The sequence below is a fragment of the Macaca mulatta genome, chromosome 16 (assembly GCF_049350105.2).
Source record: "Macaca mulatta isolate MMU2019108-1 chromosome 16, T2T-MMU8v2.0, whole genome shotgun sequence".
Classification (NCBI taxonomy): Eukaryota; Metazoa; Chordata; class Mammalia; order Primates; family Cercopithecidae; genus Macaca; species Macaca mulatta.
The window spans coordinates 9584384-9602544 of record NC_133421.1 but is presented as its reverse complement, the minus strand read 5'-3'; the positions used below and the strand labels follow the sequence as shown (position 1 = coordinate 9602544).

The 18161-nt window shown below is 55.7% G+C and overlaps 1 protein-coding gene across 1 annotated transcript; it reads left to right on the top strand.

Annotated features, from left to right (window-relative positions):
• The first annotated feature begins 172 nt into the window (after window positions 1–172).
• Window positions 173–15206, top strand: ALOX12B (arachidonate 12-lipoxygenase, 12R type). The gene is made up of 15 exons (XM_015118613.3): window positions 173–593; window positions 1618–1822; window positions 7027–7108; window positions 7220–7312; window positions 7416–7538; window positions 7872–7975; window positions 8270–8442; window positions 8672–8815; window positions 10641–10844; window positions 11092–11178; window positions 11486–11655; window positions 12103–12224; window positions 14098–14198; window positions 14548–14718; window positions 14916–15206. Exons 1-15 carry the CDS (start codon window positions 447–449, stop codon window positions 15093–15095), a joined length of 2106 nt encoding a protein of 701 aa, XP_014974099.1. The 5' UTR covers window positions 173–446; the 3' UTR covers window positions 15096–15206.
• Window positions 15207–18161: the final 2955 nt, after the last annotated feature.

The following is an 18161-nucleotide window of genomic DNA, read 5'->3' as shown; positions in this document are numbered from 1 at the left end:
CTGATAAAGATCTGGGGGCCCCACCCTGTCCCCTCCCGCAACTTCCCTAGGGCCCTGGCTCAGGCTGGACTGGCTCCCCCACCCTGAAGGTGCCTTCATCCAAGGCATCTTCCATCCGCCCTTTCAGAGGCAGGCCCAGGGCCCTGCCTGCTCTTCCTCTCTGCCAGCTCCCAGAAGGCTTGGAGCCCAGACACCAGCTCACCTGCCACCAGCTGGGCCCCGCCCGGGCCTGCCCAGCACGCACCCCGGCCGCCAAGGGCAGCAGCTTTTCCAGGATTTGGCCGGCAGGCCCAGTCACCCCACCTCGCCACCTTACCACTCCGCCTCGGAAGCCAGCCCTGTCCACTCCACTCTGTGCCTGGCTTCTCTTGCCTGCCTTGGGCCTTCGTGTGGCCCCTCCACGGTGTCTGGGACTGAGTGCCCCTCTTGCCTCCTGAAGAGCAGCCATGGCCACCTACAAAGTCAGGGTGGCCACAGGCACCGACCTCTTGTCGGGAACACTGGACTCCATCTCACTGACAATTGTGGGGACGCAAGGAGAGAGTCATAAGCAGCTGCTGAACCACTTTGGGAGAGACTTTGCAACTGGGGCAGTAAGTGTGTGTGTGTGTGTGTGTGTGTGTGTGTGTGTGTCTTTGTGGTCCCGGGAGAGGTGAAGGTGCGCAGGGAGAGCCAGGTGAGCTGAGCTTGGCCAGGAGAGGCTAGAGAGCCAGGGCACAGCTCTAAAGACAGTGGGCTCCCCAGGTGGCTCTAGACGCCTTGTCCAGAGCTGGCTTCCAGCCCTCGCCCATGTCCCAGATCTCTGGGCCATCCTTCTCCATCCTGCTCCCTCATCTCTAACCCTTTCAGGCATTCCTCATTTCCTTCCCCATCCTTTTCTTCTCTCTCCCTCTTCCTCAGCCCTCTCTCCCTGTCTCTGCCTATCCTGCATCCCCTCTTTTCTCAGTCCTTTCCACCTGCTTTCCTTCCCCTCCGCTCTCCTCCCGTTTCTGTCTTACCCCCTCTCCTGCATCCCTCTGTCTTCCATTCTCACTCACTCTTCCTAACTCAGCTGCCTCCTGTTTCCCATTTGATTGGATTCTCTGTGATTTACAATGGCATCAGACCAGCCTGTCTAGTGGAAGGCATGCTTTGTGGGCCCTCAGACCTGATTTTGAGTCAGGCCCAGCCACCTGCTGCTATGCGACCTTAATAGGTCACTCTATCTATGTGGCCATTCTGAATAGCTGCATCTTCATTGATGAATGGGAGAAAGGGCTGGCTGGACCTCTCCCCACTCAAAAACTGCAGAGTGGTACCCAAGTCCCCAGGGGTCTGAAAGTTCCTGTAACCTTAGGTGCCTGGAGAGGGGAGTGGGAGAAGACAGGAGCTGGGGATGGAGAGAAGGAGGGGCTGGAGTTCTACGCAGCCCTAGGTAGAGGGACTCAGTAGGAGACCCCCAGGTTGGAGGAGTCAGAAGGAAGCTCAACGATCAGGTCAAAATCCTGTCTCTCTGTCAGTCCAGGGAGGTGAACGTTGCGCAGCATGAGCAGGGCCTGGGTGAGAGGCCAGAGGGGTGGGCGGCCTGGGAGTCAGGGTGAAGTCCTGCCCACTCAGCCAGCCCCTCATCCTGCCTAGGTGGACCAGTACACCGTGCAGTGCCCGCAGGATCTGGGAGAGCTCATCATCATCCTCCTGCACAAAGAGCGCTACTCCTTCTTCCCCAAGGACCCTTGGTACTGTAACTACGTGCAGATCTGTGCCCCCAATGGCCGTATCTACCACTTCCCCGCCTACCAGTGGATGGATGGCTACGAGACCCTGGCACTCCGGGAGGCCACAGGTGAACCCTCATCACCCTGCTCCATCCTATGGCCGTGAGGCCTCGCGCTCCAGTCTGCTACCCTGGCATGGCACCCAGGCTCCCATCAAGCCAGGAGGGGCCCAGCCCCACCAGGGACTCCTGGGCTCTCCTGCCACTGTCACACATTTCCCTCAGTCAGTGCTGCTACTCTGGGCTCAGCTTGGGGCTGCACACCAGAGGAACAGAGGTGTCTGAGGCCCAGTGGCTCCCCTCAGCATCCCCATCTGGCAGCAGACAGCATTCCCAGAGTGCGCTCCCCGCTATGTCTCCAGTCCTCCCTGACTCCTACAAGATGCCTGGCCACTCTAAAAAGACCCCTTGTGATGCTAAGTACAGGCTCAGGACTCTCACAGGAGGCCTATTTATATGCCAATCATATGCGCTCCAAAAAGACTCCCTGTTACTCCAGCAGGATTCTGTTACTATCACAGGATGCCCCATGATTCCAACCAGCACCTTGTATCCCATTTAGAAGCCCTTTGAGTTCAACAGGTCTCCATGGTAATGTGGTCTTATAATTATGATGCCCTGGCTTTCTTTTTTTGAGATGGGGTTTCACTCTTGTTGCCCAGGCTGGAGTATAATGGCACAATCTCGGCTCACTGCAACCTCGACCTCCCGGGTTCAAGCGATTCTCCTGCCTCAGCCTCCTGAGTGGCTGGGACTACAGGCGTGCACCACCATGACCGACTGATTTTTGCATTTTTAGTAGAGATGGGATTTCACCATGTTGGCCAGGCTGGTCTCGAACTCCTGACCTCAGGTGATCTGCTTGCCTCAGCCTCCCAAAGTGCTGGCATTATAGGCGTGAGCCCTAGTTTTCTAACTGAGCATTTTTTAGACTAATGGGATGTTCTGTTGCTCCAAAGGACTCCCTATTTTCCCAATAGGACACCACATTTCTCTAACAGGATGAACTGTTACTCCAAAAGGCCCCCCTTAATCCAGTAAGGATCTATCCAATAGAGGCCCTGTTATTCAGATAGACTGTCAAGGTTTCTCCAAGGTTAAGGCTGGCTAAGGCTGCCCAGCGGTTTTTCCAGTTGCTTGGTTACTCCCATGGGAGAGACACAGGACCTGAGTGGCTGAGCTCCTTGCACCCACCCCTGCCAGAGTCCCTTGTGTGGTGGGCCGGGGTCAGGTTCCTAATTTGTGGTGCTACATGGGGACTGGAGGCCTGTCCTCTGTTATCCCCCAGTTCTACCACCTGAGTGTCTGTTGGCTTCCCTTGAGGCGAGTAGGAGGGAAAGGCAGAGCTGAGGACACCCAGGGCCTGAAGCCCTATCCTCCCTGCGGCTGACTACCTCTCTTCCGTTTCTCATTGCCCTGTGCTGGAATCTTCCCCCAGGAGTGGGGAACAGGCCCTGAGTTGGGGAAAAGAGAGGCAAAGAAAGCCTGGGAGATGGTGAGCATGCCAAGGGGAGGGTCTCACTGGGGACACAGAGCATCTTACTGCAGTGACAGGTCTGGGTGACATGGAAGCAGGGGACAGGCTGGGTGATGCTGGTGGCCAGGCAGGAATGGGGTTGGGTGGGGCCGCTGCCACGCAACAGGACAGGGAGACTTGAGTCACCCATAGGGCCCTCAAAGGAGTGAGGCTCCCGCCCTGGGGATGAAAACGAGCTGGGTCTCTGGGTTGCATAACTCCAGGGAGCGCCGTTCATCCAGAATACAATATGAGCTGAGGCAGGTGGAAGAGGGAGCGGGTGGTGAGGTGAGGGCCTTGAGAGGAAATGATGGGCTGCAGCGGTAGGCACAGGCCAGTCTGGGGACCACCAGCCAGGGTGCTGGAGAAAGACGGACCTGGACTCGGGTCTCAGTTCTTCCACCGACTAGCTGGACATTTGGCATTTGGGCATATTTCCAAATTCTACTTCTTCTTTTTTTTTTTTTTGAGACGGAGTCGCACTCTGTCACCCTGGAGTGCAGTGGCAAGATCTTGGCTCACTGCAACCTCCGCCTTCCAGGTTCAAGTGATTCTCCTGCCTCAGCCTCCTGAGTAGCTGGGACTACAGGCGCCGCCACCACACCCAGCTAATTTTTTGTATTTTTAGTAGAGACGGGTTTTCACCGTGTTAGCCAGGATGGTCTCGATCTCCTGATCTTGTGATCCACCCGCCTTGGCCTCCCAAAGTGCTAGGATTACCGGCGTGAACCACCACACCTTGCCACATTTCCAAATTCTTCTAAGCCTTGGTGCCCTCATCTGTAAAATGGAGATAACAACAGAACCTACTTCATAGGGTGGATGTGATAATCCAGTAAGATGACATCTGAATGGAGTTTTTTTTCTTTTTTTGGGATGGAGTCTCGCTCTGTCACCAGGTTGGAGTGCGATCTCGGCTCACTGCAACCTCCGCCTCCTGGGTTCAAGCGATTTTTCTGCCTCAGCCTCCTGAGTAGCTGGGATTACAGGTGTGCACCACTGTGCCTGGCTAATTTTTGTATTTTTAGTAGAGATGGGGTTTCACCATGTTGGTCAGGCTGGTCTTCAACTCCTGACCTCATGATCCATCTGCCTCAGCCTCCCAAAGTGCTGGGATTACAGGCATGAACCACCGCACCTGGCCTGAATAGAGTTTTAAAAGGCTTAACAACTGTTGGTGGTCAGAAGCAGCCTGCCACGGTGCAAATCCAGCCTTGTCCCCAGGTAATATGTAATAGCGGCTGTTTCTCTTTGTAAAATGGGCATGGTGATACAGTCCTTTAGCTGAAACTGTTGACTCCAGGGGTGTTTTGAAATTCAGATTTTATTGAGAAGCTACACACACATGTATCTGTACACATGTGTATGTTTATATAAAATATGTATATGTACATATACATATTTTCATCTATAAATCTATATCACACACATACCCCTTATATTATGTGCTATATCTACCACAGGGCACCCCAATCAAATATACTAACACTTCCCAGCAACAACTATGAATAGTTACACTGAATGAGTTAAATAAAGATTGTATATAGCCTCAGGGAGATTCACAGCAGATTCTGTCAACCAATGAATTTGTTGTGGAACAGTCAAACAGACAAACAAACTTGATTTCCACAGCTTTCTGTACTTTGGGGTTGTAGAGAAGGGGTCAGGAGCCTATAGTAATAGTCACCTGTCTCATAGGGTACTTCTTAGGCTTAGATTAATAAAAGTAAAGTGTCTATAAAGTGCCTGGTGTTGGGGACCAGCTTCAACACCACCCGTAGGGTACTCAACATCTGGTGGCAATGAAGGAATGAGAAGAGACAGGTTAAGAGTGCATAAAGAGTGGGGGCCAGGGGGCCAGTTGCAAAATGGAGGCTGCAAAAGGACCAGAGTTCTGGTCTCCACACTGTTTATTGAGTACAATCACTTAGACCTAAGAAGCAGATGTTCAGGGCGAAACAGTGAAAGGGAGGCAGTACGTCATAGGCGTAATCTATAGCAATAGCGGTTTAAGTGAATCTCCTTTGTGTTCAAACAGCGTATCTTTAACTTATCGGACAGCAGCTAGTGGGAGTGGGCTTAACTAGGAGCCTGCACATCTGTCCACATTCCTGTGTTTCAAAGGAGTGTCTTTCTCCTTCAACACAGTGTTTACAGATAAGAGAGCTTATAGATAAGTTGTGCTCAGAGCATGGGAACATAATGGCAATAACGCTTTCCTCCTTAGAGGCTTTTTGTGACTTTCCACAACTTAGTGTCCCATTTTTTTTTTTTTTTTTTTTTGAGACATAGTCTCACTGTGTCGCCCAGGCTAGAGTGCAGTGGCGCCATCTCGGCTCACCGCAAGCTCCGCCTCCCGGGTTCACGCCTTTCTCCTGCCTCAGCCTCCCGAGTAGCTGGGACTACAGGCACCCGCTACCACGCCCGGCTAATTTTTTTTTGTATTTTTAGTAGAGAAGGGGTTTCACCATGTTAACCAGGATGGTCTCGATCTCCTGACCTCGTGATCCACCCACCTCAGCCTCCCAGAGTGCTGGGATTACAGGCATGAGCCACCATGCCAGGCCGTGTCCAATATTTTTATGGCCAGTTTATACAGGAACCCCACAAGCACTTTTCCCAACACCTAGGACCTAGTAAGTGCTAAACAACTGTCAGTTCTTAATATTTCAGTGGTATCTACTCAAAGGAAAAGAAATCAACATATCAAAAAGATGCCTTATTTATCGTGGCACTATTCACACTAGCAAAGATATGGAATTACCCTAAGTGCCCCAATGGATGACTGGATAAAGAAAATGGGGTATATATACACAGTGGAATACTATTCAGTCAGGAAAAAAATGAAATCATGTCATTTGCGGCAACATGGATAGAACCGGAAGTCATTATCTCAAGTGAAACAAGCCAGACCAGAAAGTCAAATACCAAATGTTCTCACCCATAAATGGGTGTTAAAAAATGTGTACACATGGGCCAGGCGCAGTGCCTCACGCCTATAATCCCAGCACTTTGGGAGGCAGAGGTGGACAGATGACCTGAGCTCAGGAGTTGGAGACCAGCCTGGACAACATGGCGAAACTGCGTCTCTACTAAAAATAAAAAAAGTAGCTGGGTGTGGTGGCAGGCGCCTGTAATCTCAGCTACTTGGGACACTGAGGCAGCAGAATCTCTTGAACCCAGGAGGCAGAGGTTGCAGTGAGCTGAGATCGTGCCATTGCATTCCAGGCTGGGCGACAAGAATGAAACCCCATCTCAAAAAAAAAAAAAAATGTGTACACATGGACATAGCAAAATAATAGACAATGGAGACTCTGAAGGGTGAGAGGATGGAAGGGGGTGGATGATGAGAAATTACTTAACGGGTACAATATACATTATTTGGGTGATGGGTATCCTAAAGCCCTAACTTGGCTGCTATGAAATCTGTGCATGTAACGAAATTGCTCTTGTGCTCCATGAATTTATAGAAATAAAAAAATATTTCAGTGGGTCTAGAGGAGGGACTTTTTGCAGCAGCAGAGCTCAGCTTGAGGGTAGAGCAAGAGGAAAGAGTGTGGGTCCATGATCCTTTTATCTGAGATTTTGGGACGGGGCACTCCTTCATTCTCCCAGGGTGAGCCTTCCCACTCCTTGGTCATGGGCAACCCCCAGAGCCGACCTGGGGCACAGAAGCTGTACTCCTGCTTCCGGAAGTAGGCAGGGGTGGGCAGGGGCAAGGGTCAGCCCTTGAGTCCCCTCGTTGGTCTCCCTACAGGAAAGACAACAGCAGACGACTCACTCCCTGTCCTCCTGGAGCACAGAAGAGAGGAGATCAGAGCCAAGCAGGACTTCTACCAGTGAGGGGGCGGGTGGCAGGGGTCCAGGGAGGTGGGGGGCAGTGATGGCTCTGGCCCTTTGCCCTGGGGTGGTGTACGGGCATGAGGGTCACATCTCGGTTTCCCTTGCAGCTGGCGAGTCTTTCTTCCTGGCTTACCCAACTATGTGCACATTCCCAGTTACCGCCCTCCGGTCCGGAGGCATCGCAACCCCAACCGGCCTGAGTAAGGACCCGAAGCTGTGCTGGGCCCCTCCCATGGCTTTCCCCTGGACGCCTGCCTCCTCCCCGCCCCTTGGATCCCAGCTGCCCTGCGCTTCTCCCCACAGGTGGAATGGCTATATTCCGGGATTCCCAATTCTCATCAACTTTAAGGCCACCAAGTTCCTGAACTTAAATCTCCGCTACTCCTTCCTCAAGACAGCCTCCTTCTTTGTCCGCCTGGGGCCCATGTGAGTGTGTATGAGTGACGGGAGAACAGGGCTCCTGCAAGGACTGTTCCTCTCCCCCGACCTTGGCGGCCTCCAAGACAACCCCAGAGGTTGGAATGGCCAGGAAGCCAGAGGGAGCTGAAACGCAGACCCAGAAAACCCGAGAGATGATCCCAGAGACCTAGAGATGTAAAGATCTTGAGACATGGGACCCAGAGACTTTGCGACGCACAGACTCTGAGACCCAGATTCCTAAGTGGGTGGGGCGGCCCCGCCACCCGCCACTCGCCACCCACCCCAGCCGACCCTTGGCAGACCCCTCTGACGGCCTCTCCCTGGAATTCCATCTTCTAGGGCACTGGCTTTCAAAGTCCGCGGCCTGTTGGACTGCAAACATTCGTGGAAGAGGCTGAAGGACATTAGGAAAATTTTCCCTGGGAAGAAATCTGTCGTCTCCGGTATGGAATGGGGCGTCCAGATCCAGCAGAGGGAGTCAGGTGGTCTCCAGCGTGCTAGGCAGGCCCCCCACATGGGGGCAGTGGGACCTGAGAGGCAGCGAGGCGCGCGCGCGCGCCCTCTGGCGGCTTCTTGGAAAACGTCGCCCCGGGCTCCTCCCGCCGCTCAACGCGAGGCTAGGGGCTTCGTTTTCCTCCCCGAGTCCTCTCGGTGCCCATGGTCTTCTTCTGTCCCACGCCTCTCCGTCCCCGAGGGGGGTCGGGACGCCTTGTGACGCCCTCGCGCCGTTCTCGCAGAGTACGTGGCCGAGCACTGGGCAGAGGACACCTTCTTTGGGTACCAATACCTCAACGGCGTCAATCCCGGCTTGATTCGCCGCTGCACGCGGATCCCAGACAAGTTCCCCGTCACAGACGACATGGTGGCTCCGTTCCTGGGCGAGGGAACATGCTTGCAAGCGGAGCTGGAGGTGAGGCCTGCTCCGGCGGAGACCCCGGCCCCCGTCCTGGCCTCCCTCGCGGGCATCCCCGTCTCTCCCCACCCGCGGCGCCCGCGCCAGTCCCAACCACGCCCGCACCCCGCGTCCCTGTCTCCGTCCCACCCCTGCCCCTGGTCGCCAGCGCCTTCTGCACCTGCGGCTCGGGTCACGGGTGCCCCGTGTAGGTGCCTACTTGCCACCCATCGCGGCTCCCCTCCAGAAGGGGAACATTTACCTGGCCGACTATCGCATCATGGAGGGCATCCCCACCGTGGAGCTCAGCGGCCGGAAGCAGCACCACTGCGCCCCACTCTGCCTGCTGCACTTCGGACCCGAGGGCAAGATGATGCCCATCGCCATCCAGGTGCCTAGGCTGTAGGCGGCGCTGCCGCTGAGCCTCTGTGTGCGCGAATGTTCCTCCGAGTGCGCGCGCGCTTATGTGAGCGTGTGGACCCTGTGTGTATTCAGCCGTCTCTTGGTATCCTTGAGAGAGTGGTTTCAGGACCTCCCTGGGATGCCAAAATCTGCAGATGCTCAAGTTTCTTATATAAAATGTCCCAATATTTACATATGACTTACACACATCTTCTTGTGTGTTGGGATCACAGGCGTGAGCCACCGCGTCTGGCCCGGGCATATTTTTCTAATTCATACAAAAGCCCAGTAGGGCCTGGGAGCAGCTCAGGTTTGTATGCCCCAATAGGCTTAGGTGGAGATGCACCTTGCAAGGCGCAAGGACCGCCTTGGCAGTTCCCTGCCTCTCACCTGCTTGCTGTCTTGGTCCCCTCAGGTGCAGAAGTACACGGTGCGCTGCTCAGCGGAGCTGGGTGAGCTCTTGCTGCTGCGTGTACACAAGGAGCGCTACGCTTTCTTCCATGTTGCACTCCTGGGCTCAAGCGATTCTCCCGCCTCGGCCTCCCAAAGTGCTGGGACTACAGGTGTGAGCCACCTCGCCCGGCCATCTTGTGTATTTTAAATCCTCTCTAGGCTGGGCGTGGTGGCTCACGCCTGTAATCCCAGCACTTTGGGAGGCTGAGGTGGGCAGATTACCTGAGGTCAGGAGTTCAAGACCAGCCTGGCCAACAAGGGGAAGCCCCATCTTTACTAAAACTACAAAAATTAGCTGGGCATGGTGGGGGGGGGGCACCTGTAATATTCGGGAGGCTGAGGCAGGAGAATCTCTTGAACCTAGGAGGTGGAGGTTGCAGTGAGTGGAGATCGTGCCAGTGCCCTCCAACCTGGGTGACAGAGCAAGACTCTGTCTCAAAAAAATAAAATAAAATAAATCCTTTCTGGATTACTTATAGTACTCGATACAATACAATGTAAATGCTATGTAGATAGTTGTTATGCCGTATTGTTCAGGGAATGACAAGGAAAAAAGTCTGTACACATTCACTAGAGACACTTTTTTCCCAGAATATTTTCCATAGATTGTTGGTGGAATCCACCGGTGTGGAACCCATGGATACAGAGGGCCGGCTGTACTTGTATGCCCCTGTGTGTGTGCATCTGTGAGTGGGTGCGTGTATATGTGTCTGTGCAGTGTGCTTGTCTCTTTGACTTCATCCATCCATCCACCTGGAAAACCAATCCCTGAAGGGGGTCAGGTCCCTACTGGAAATACTGAGATAATTAGACTTAGCCTCTGCCTTGGGAATCTGGTCTGGCAGAGGAAGCAACTAGGTGTTTCCTTCCCAGGGGTCCCCCCAAGGGTCATGCGCAAGTTAGAAAGAGGCTCCCTCTGGGTGGATGGGCCAGAGCCCCAGAGCCTGATGCTGCTGGTTCCTTAATGGAAAAATGTAGGCTGATTTCAGTGATCTGCCTGCCCCCTGAGGGGCTAGGAATCCTTGTGCAGTGCACAACCTGCACACCTGAATGTGGTGGAGGTGTGGTTGAAGTAAGGAAGTCTTGCCGGAGGAGGCAGCTTGTGAGATGGTTCTTGAACAGTAAGTGGGAGCTACCAGGTAGAGGCGGGGCAAGAGGAAGCTACTGCAGTCGAGCAGAAGGAATGGCAAGATCAAATGTGGGGAGGGAGGAAAGGCCCGGGGCGCTCAGGGGACCAGTGCGACCAGAGTTGCGGCGTGTTTTCACCTTCTCAGACTCCCTTCTGCCTCTTTCCTGCAGTGGGCCCTTTATGTGTGTGGGTCTCTGCCCTCACCTAGTCCTTTCTCTTCCATCACCCCTAGCTCAGCCAGACCCCCGGGCCGGATTGCCCCATCTTCCTGCCCAGTGATTCTGAGTGGGACTGGCTGCTAGCCAAGACGTGGGTGCGCTATGCGGAGTTCTACAGCCACGAGGCCATCTCCCACCTGCTGGAGACCCACCTTATTGCGGAAGCCTTCTGCCTAGCCTTGCTGAGGAACCTGCCCATGTGCCACCCCCTCTACAAGGTACGGGCTTGGGCGAAGGGGCCTCCCCCAGGCATCATGACCCTCACCTGGCCTTGGAAAGCCCCCAGGCCCACTGCGCAGTCAGAGAGACTCCAGTCAGCCTGGGGGGGTATCTGGGGACCACAAGAGAGGGCTTGGCATGGGGACTTCCCAGAGTGAGTGGATCTGATATTGCAGAAGTAGGGGGCTGAGCTCCTTTGGGGGCCACTTCAGCCCTCTCTCTTCATCCTCCTCGCTCTCCCCACAGCTCCTCATCCCCCACACCCGATACACCGTCCAGATCAACAGCATTGGCCGGGCCGTTCTTCTCAACGAGGGGGGGCTCTCCGCCAAGGTAAGACTTCCGCCCCCAACCCCAACGAGACATTTGCTTTCCTCTGGCCTTTGCAGTTAGACAAAGAGCAGGACTTCCCACTTGCCTTTTCGTGAGGGGGCGTGAAGGGAGGGAACTGGATGAAGTGGGTTCTCCTCTCAAGAAAGGAGCAGAGGCAGGGCTGGTGTGCTGGCCTGGAGCAGGAGAGTTCCCGGAGGTGGGGTGGGCTGGGTCGGGGGTTACAGGGGCACTTACTGGGATCCTAGAGGACCTGAGGGGGGTGCCAGGGATGCCCATCCAGCTCCAGGATCTGCCTCCTCCCTCACAGGGCATGTCCCTGGGCGTGGAGGGCTTTGCTGAGGTGATGGTACGGGCTCTGTCAGAGCTCACCTATGACAGCCTCTACCTCCCCAATGACTTTGTGGAGCGTGGGGTCCAGGACCTGCCTGGATATTATTACCGTGATGACAGCTTGGCGGTGTGGAATGCACTGGAGAGGTGAGCTCGGGACAGCAGTGGGTGGCTCTCAGGGTGGACACCTTGGGATGTTGGAGAGGGTGTGGGGAAATTCTAGAGACCTGAATGTGGGTCTGGTGCCATCCAGGGGCTTGGCCTTGGGGAAGGGGCCTGGGGTCTGTGTGTCCATCACACCTACACCCTCAGCCTAGCAGGCCCCTTCCTTGCTTGGTTCCCCAGCCCACCTCTGCTGGCCAGACCCCTTCTGGGATCTGAGCTGCCTGTAGGCCTTGCCCATCCCTTACAAGGGAGTGCTCTGGCCTTGCCAAGCCATCCTCTCCAGTTCTGCCCCACAGGACTTGCCCTCCCACAGGCCTGGGGAAGCTCTGGGGCCAACTGAGGTCAGGGCATCCTGGGGGAGGTGGGAGAAGCCTGGCTGAGGAGTGGGAGGGGAGGAGGATCCAAACTGAGGCCCTGTCCCCTGGTCAGGTACGTGACGGAGATCATCACCTATTATTACCCGAGTGACGCAGCTGTGGAGGGTGACCCGGAATTGCAGTCCTGGGTGCAGGAGATATTTAAAGAGTGTCTCCTAGGGCGGGAGAGCTCAGGTATGGGCCTGGACACCTGGACAATCAGGGGGAGCTGGGGCTGAGGGGCAGCCCCCAGGCAGGTCTGCTAGGGCCCTCCTGGGCTGGATCAGAACATATTTTATTGTGGACCGAAGGAGACCAAACTGCTGCCCTAGGATTTTGACAGGCTCTTCTCCGGTCCCTGGAGCAGTGGCATCTCAGAGAGGCTGGGGAAGAAAACATGGCTGGCAATGGGTCCCTGTCTGAGATTAGGGGCTGTGGGTCATCTCTGCAGAGACCTGGAGGGGTCCCAGCCCCACCCCAGAAACAAATCTTTGCGGACTGTGAAATGGGGTATGAGCTCCAATAGGAAAGGGCAGGAGGCCAGGGAGCTGGCAGGAGGGAGCTGGCAGGAGGGAGCTGGCAGGAGGGAGCTGGCAGCTCCAAGAGAGGGGTGAAAGCGCCCTGAGGTCCCGCCACCTGGGTACACATTCAACAAATATCCAGTGAGCATCCACAATGCAATACTGGGCCGATTATTGAGGAGGCAAAAGGGAAAAAGGCAGGTGGTGAGGGTGCCTGCCTTCAAGGAGTTCATAGTTGGGGGTAGCAGGTATTTCCCTAAAGAAAGTTGTGGGGAAGCCCAGGGAAGGCGCCTAACCCACCTTGGGAAGGGGTAGTGGAGAGAAGATAGGGTGGGAGCAGCAGGCTAAGATCTAGCTGAAATCTAACTTCTTGGCTAACATCTAGCTAAGATCTGCAGGATGGAGAGGTCAGCCTCAAGATGACGGAGGATGGGGATGGAGAGTTCCGCATGGAAGCAGCATGTGGAAAGTCCAGAAAGCCAGAGGGAGCATAGGGAGTTCCAGGAGCTGCTTACTGCAATCACGTTCTCTGCAACTAGAGCTTAGGGTGGGACGTGGGGAGGTTCCCAATGGGCTAAGGCTGAGGCTGTGGGCAGCGGCCAGGCTGCACAGCCTGGTTAAGGGCCAGTGGGAGCTATCGAGGGTTTTGCGAGGAGATTAGGCTTGTATGCTAGAATATCAGGCTGCACTGGCAGTCAGGAGACAGTTAGGGAAGCTGCCATGGTGTCCAGGAGGGAAGACTGGGGACCTGACTAGGGTGAGGGCTGTGGGGACACCACAGAGAATTCCAGAGCTGGAAATGACAGGACTGGGTGATGGTTTGGGTTTGGAGGGAGGGGCCGAGGGCGACTCCACGTTTCAGGCCTTTGCAGCTGGATAAATGATGTATGTCGTCCCTTGAGCTGGGGGCTAAAAGGAGGAGCGGTTAGGGAGGAAGATGATGGGTCTGGTTTGAATATGTGGGACTTTTGGAACCTGAGATCACCATGGCAGCCGGGACACACGGGACAACAGGAAAAAGAAGCAACCTGAGGTTCACACGGGACAACAGGAAAGAGAAGCCAGCAGCTTGGTGGGGAAGAAGTGTGGGACTGAGAAATCCATCTGGATTGGGCAGAGTCTGGAAGGAGGTGATGGGAGGGAGTGGAGGGCGGGGGCTGGGTTGATTCGGGGCAGGACTCTTCCGAAGGAATGAAGGAACCCAGGAAAGCCTGCTGCCTCTCCCAACATCCCCAGGCCTGGGACCAGAGAGGCACCCCCAGGGAAACTGGAAGAGAGATCTGAGGGTCACAGGTTAGGCAGGGGCCAGAAGCAGCCCTGGAGGACTTTTGGCCAGGGCCTGCAGCCCTCTATCCCTAACCTCATGATCTGGATTAGGGGAGATGGGGTTTTTGCCACAGGAGGGTCATGCAGTCAGGATGAGGGTACGGATGCGGCAGCTTGAAGCTTTTGCAAAACGGGGAGAGCGGGGCATGGTGGCGCCCTCTGCCGGGCAGCCAGTGCCAGGGCAGGACTGACGCCGCCTGGGCTTTTCCCCCGCCGCTCAGGTTTCCCCAGGTGCTTGAGAACCGTGCCTGAGCTGATTCGATATGTCACCATAGTAATCTTCACCTGCTCTGCCAAGCACGCTGCTGTCAACACAGGCCAGGTACCGGTGCTCTCACCAGCTCAGGCCCAGCCCCAGGCCCAGACCTCCCAAATTTAGTCCGTGCCCCAACCTCAAACCCAGCCTCAGCCATAATCCCTGGTCCAGCCTCAACTTGTCTCAGCCCAAGTTCCAGCTTCAACTCCAGTCCCAACGGAAACCAAGCCTCAGCCCCAACTCTCAGCCCCAGCCCCAGTCTAACCAACCCAGCCCAGCCTCAGCGCCAAGGGCGGGGAGTCCAAGGCAGCGACTGTAGGGCAGATGGTCACGGCGTGGCGGAAGGAAGCTTCCACGGTACTCTTCTTCCCGGGGTACTCTTCCACCCAGACCCGAGCCTCTACCCCACTTCCAGATGGAGTTCACCGCCTGGATGCCCAACTTCCCAGCGTCCATGAGGAATCCACCGATTCAGGCTAAGGGGCTGACCACTCTGGAGACCTTCATGGACACGTTGCCGGATGTGAAGACCACGTGCATCACACTGCTGGTGCTCTGGACCCTCAGCCGTGAGCCTGACGACAGGGTGCGAGACGGGATGGGGGACTCTGAGCACAGGGAGGGGGCCAGGAGCTGGGGAGGGGGGAGGATAACTGGAGGCGTCGAGGGGGGAGCAGGGAGTGAGAGACCACTGAAGCCAAAGGGTGGAGGGGCCAGGGCCACCGGCAGGAGGAGGGGGTCCTGGCCGGCCCTGGTTCCAGCTGTCCAGCTCTCTGCCCGCAGCGGCCCCTGGGACACTTCCCGGACATTCACTTCGTGGAGGAGGCCCCGCGGAGGAGCATAGAGGCGTTCCGCCAGCGCCTGAACCAGATCTCACACGACATCCGCCAGCGCAACAAGTGCCTCCCCATCCCCTACTACTACCTGGACCCGGTGCTGATTGAGAACAGCATTTCTATTTAGGAGCGCCCTTCCCCTCTCTCCTCTCCCCATCCTGTGCCCTCCCATTTTCAAAAAACAAAACAAAACATAAAAACCTCAAAAACCAAAAACCAACCAAAAAACCTTCCTTTTCCTGGGTCTGGCTGTGAGTGCGCGCGGCAAGTTACTCGGGCGCTGGCGGCAGGGCTGGCGCGGCGGGGTGCGGGTGCAGGCTGTGCGCGCCGCGCGCTCTCACCGCGATTCCGTTCTCTGCGGCCGCGGGATCCAGTAGGAGTAGGGTAGCGCCAGGCCCCGGTTCCACTCCAGGACGTCCGCCCACATCTGGGCCAAGCGGCTCTGTAAGGCGGCGATGCTCCGCCGCGGGGCCTTCTCGGTGCAGTGCTCCTCTGGGTAGGTGTCCAGGCTGGGAGAAGGAAAGGCTGGGACCTTGGCGGGCTGCATTTTCAGCCCACAGCGATTCTGTTCCATCTTAAGTCTCCTTACCAGGGAACTTAGTCCACCCAAGCCCAGCCCACCTAGGGGTCCCGGACCACTCCAGACCATCCAACTTGAAACATAAACCACCCGCCCACCTAGACAAAAGACTGCGGGCCGCAAGAAACCCAGACCACTCCAAGCCCGGCTCATTCTGAAGCCCAGACCGCTCTTAGCTCCACCTACTAGGAATCCACAACACCCTAAGCCACACCCACCAGCAACCTAGCGGCTGCAAGCCCTGCCACCTAGGAGCCTAGCCTGCTAAGTGCACCCTTCTGGTAGCCATTGTCCCCAAGATCCCTTCCTCAATGTACCCACTCTCTAGAAGCTGAGACCCCAGCCATCCCCACCTGGGCCTTGCTTATGGTGTCCTTGGTTCCATGGCTGACCCCCCACAGGAGCACCAGGGTGCGGTGTGTGGCACTGACCTCAGGGAGTGAGGCTGCTAGTTCCGTCTGGCCCTTGGCGGTGGGCAGGGCAAGCCACTGGATGATAGGAATACTGGGGATCCAGGTACTGAATTCAGAGCGACCCCCGCAAACTCAGTACAGAGCTGCCAGTGCTGCTAGGGCTGTTCCTCCCGCGACCCTGCTTGTCCCCCGGGTTGGCACTGGCTCACCTGGCCGCTGTTGATGGCAGCATGTTGGGCTGAGCAGGTGAAGATGATCATAGTGAAACAGCAGATGAGCCCAGCACAGTGGCCCAGGGTGGAAGGGACCCCTCGATGGGAGTAGGGTAGAGAGACAGAGCTGAGACCCAAGAGGCTGCTGCCCTAGGGCAGTGGACAGCACCTCTGAGAGCATCTGGCTTTGAAAACCCTCCCGGAAGATCTCCGTGACCCAGGCCTGGAGCTCCGAGTCCCTGCTCACTGCAGTGTCATCCGGGCAGTAGATGTTAACAATATTGGTCCCAAAGCTGGGGGGTCGGGAATACATGGTGACTAACACTTGGGAGCTAACACTGCACAGGGGTGTGGGTTGGAAGGGGCCACTGAGACCTGCTGCCCACAAAGGAGGAAACTGAGGCCAGGGAAGGAAAACGGCCAACCACAGAGTGAACTGCAGAGCCGAGATCAAACCGAGAGGCTGTGGTCTTCACCACCGCGTGCACACGGAGGCCCCAGGGCGGTGACTGATCTGCAGATGTGTTTCGATCAGCCGGCAAGGTTTTTCTGTTTGTTTTTCAAGTTGAATCACTTGCCAACATTTAAATATTAGAAGATGTCTGGTTTCTGCTGAAAAATCAGAAGATCTGGTCACAGTGATAGCTGGGTCACCACTGTCCCTGTCAGACAAACATGAGTTCCCCCGGCCACGGTCCCCGCCCATTCTTCTTTCTTAGCTTTTCTCTGCTCACTGGCCCTGCAGGCATTTGGATTCCAAACCACAGGCAAGGATGAGACACCAGGCCCATCTGCGTTGGGACCATCCGACTGGGTTCATTTCCTTCACTGGTTCCCAAAGGGCCCTCCATCCCCAGCCATTGTAGGATGTGCAGACCCCCTGCTGAGGAAGGAGCTCCTGCTGCAGATGTTCATATAGGGGGAGTCCCTGAGGACTTCAAGGGGGAGGTGGGACATGAGTTGAGCTTGTAGCCAGGGCAGAATTTGAATTGGGAGAGGGAGAAATTAGGGTGCCTCATCTCCCTAGGCCCCGTGTGTGCTGAGGTGGAAGAATGGAAAGTAGGGGCAGATTTTAAAGGGACTGAGCTGCAGGGAATGCAGCATTGCATGTGGCGAGCCACTGGGCACCACTCGTGGCTAATGGGCAGCGGCACCGCCATCAATCTCAGTGCTGGTGGGAGGTCATTATGCAGGCTGGTGGCAGGAGCTGGGAAACCGCAGGAGGCCAGATGTTAAGAGGATCTGGCCATTGGCGTGGAGGCCACAGCTATGCCCCAAGGCAGTCTCCTATGAGGAATGTTTCAGTGGAAAAACCTGGAGACACAGTGACTTTATCTATGGGGTAAATAATAATCTTTCTTTTTTTTTTGAGACGGAGTTTTGCTCTTGTTGCCTAGGCTGGAGTGCAATGGTACAATCTTGCTCACTGCAACCTCCACCTCCTGGGTTCAAGTGATTCTCCTGCTTCAGCCTCCCCAGTAGCTGGGTTTGCAGGCGCCCGCCACTACACTCAGCTAACTTTTGCATTTTTGGTAGAGATGGGGTTTCGCCACATAGGCCAGGCTGGTCTCGAACTCCTAACTTCAAGTGATCCACCCACCTCCCACCTCGGCCTCCCAAAGTCCTGGGATTACAGGCGTGAGCCACTGTGCCTGGCATAATAATCTTTTTTTTTTTTTTTTTTTTTTTTTTTTGAGACGGAGTCTCGCTCTGTCGCCCAGGCTGGAGTGCAGTGGCCGGATCTCAGCTCACTGCGAGCTCCGCCTCCCGGGTTTACACCATTCTCCTGCCTCAGCCTCCCGAGTAGCTGCGACTACAGGCACCTGCCACCGTGCCCGGCTAGTTTTTTGCATTTTTTTAGTAGAGACGGGGTTTCACCGTGTTAGCCAGGATGGTCTCGATCTCCTGACCTCATGATCCACCCGTCTCGGCCTCCCAAAGTGCTAGGATTACAGGCATGAGCCACCGCGCCCGGCCGCATAATAATC

What these genes read in the sequence shown, in the direction of transcription:
- ALOX12B (XM_015118613.3), top strand. Translation starts at nt 447, where the DNA reads ATGGCCACCTACAAAGTCAGGGTGGCCACAGGCACCGACCTCTTGTCG. An exon ending in TGATGCCCATCGCCATCCAG is followed by an intron (nt 8,816 to 10,640) that starts GTGCCTAGGCTG and finishes CATCACCCCTAG; the next exon opens with CTCAGCCAGACCCCCGGGCC. An exon ending in TGTGCCACCCCCTCTACAAG is followed by an intron (nt 10,845 to 11,091) that starts GTACGGGCTTGG and finishes CTCTCCCCACAG; the next exon opens with CTCCTCATCCCCCACACCCG.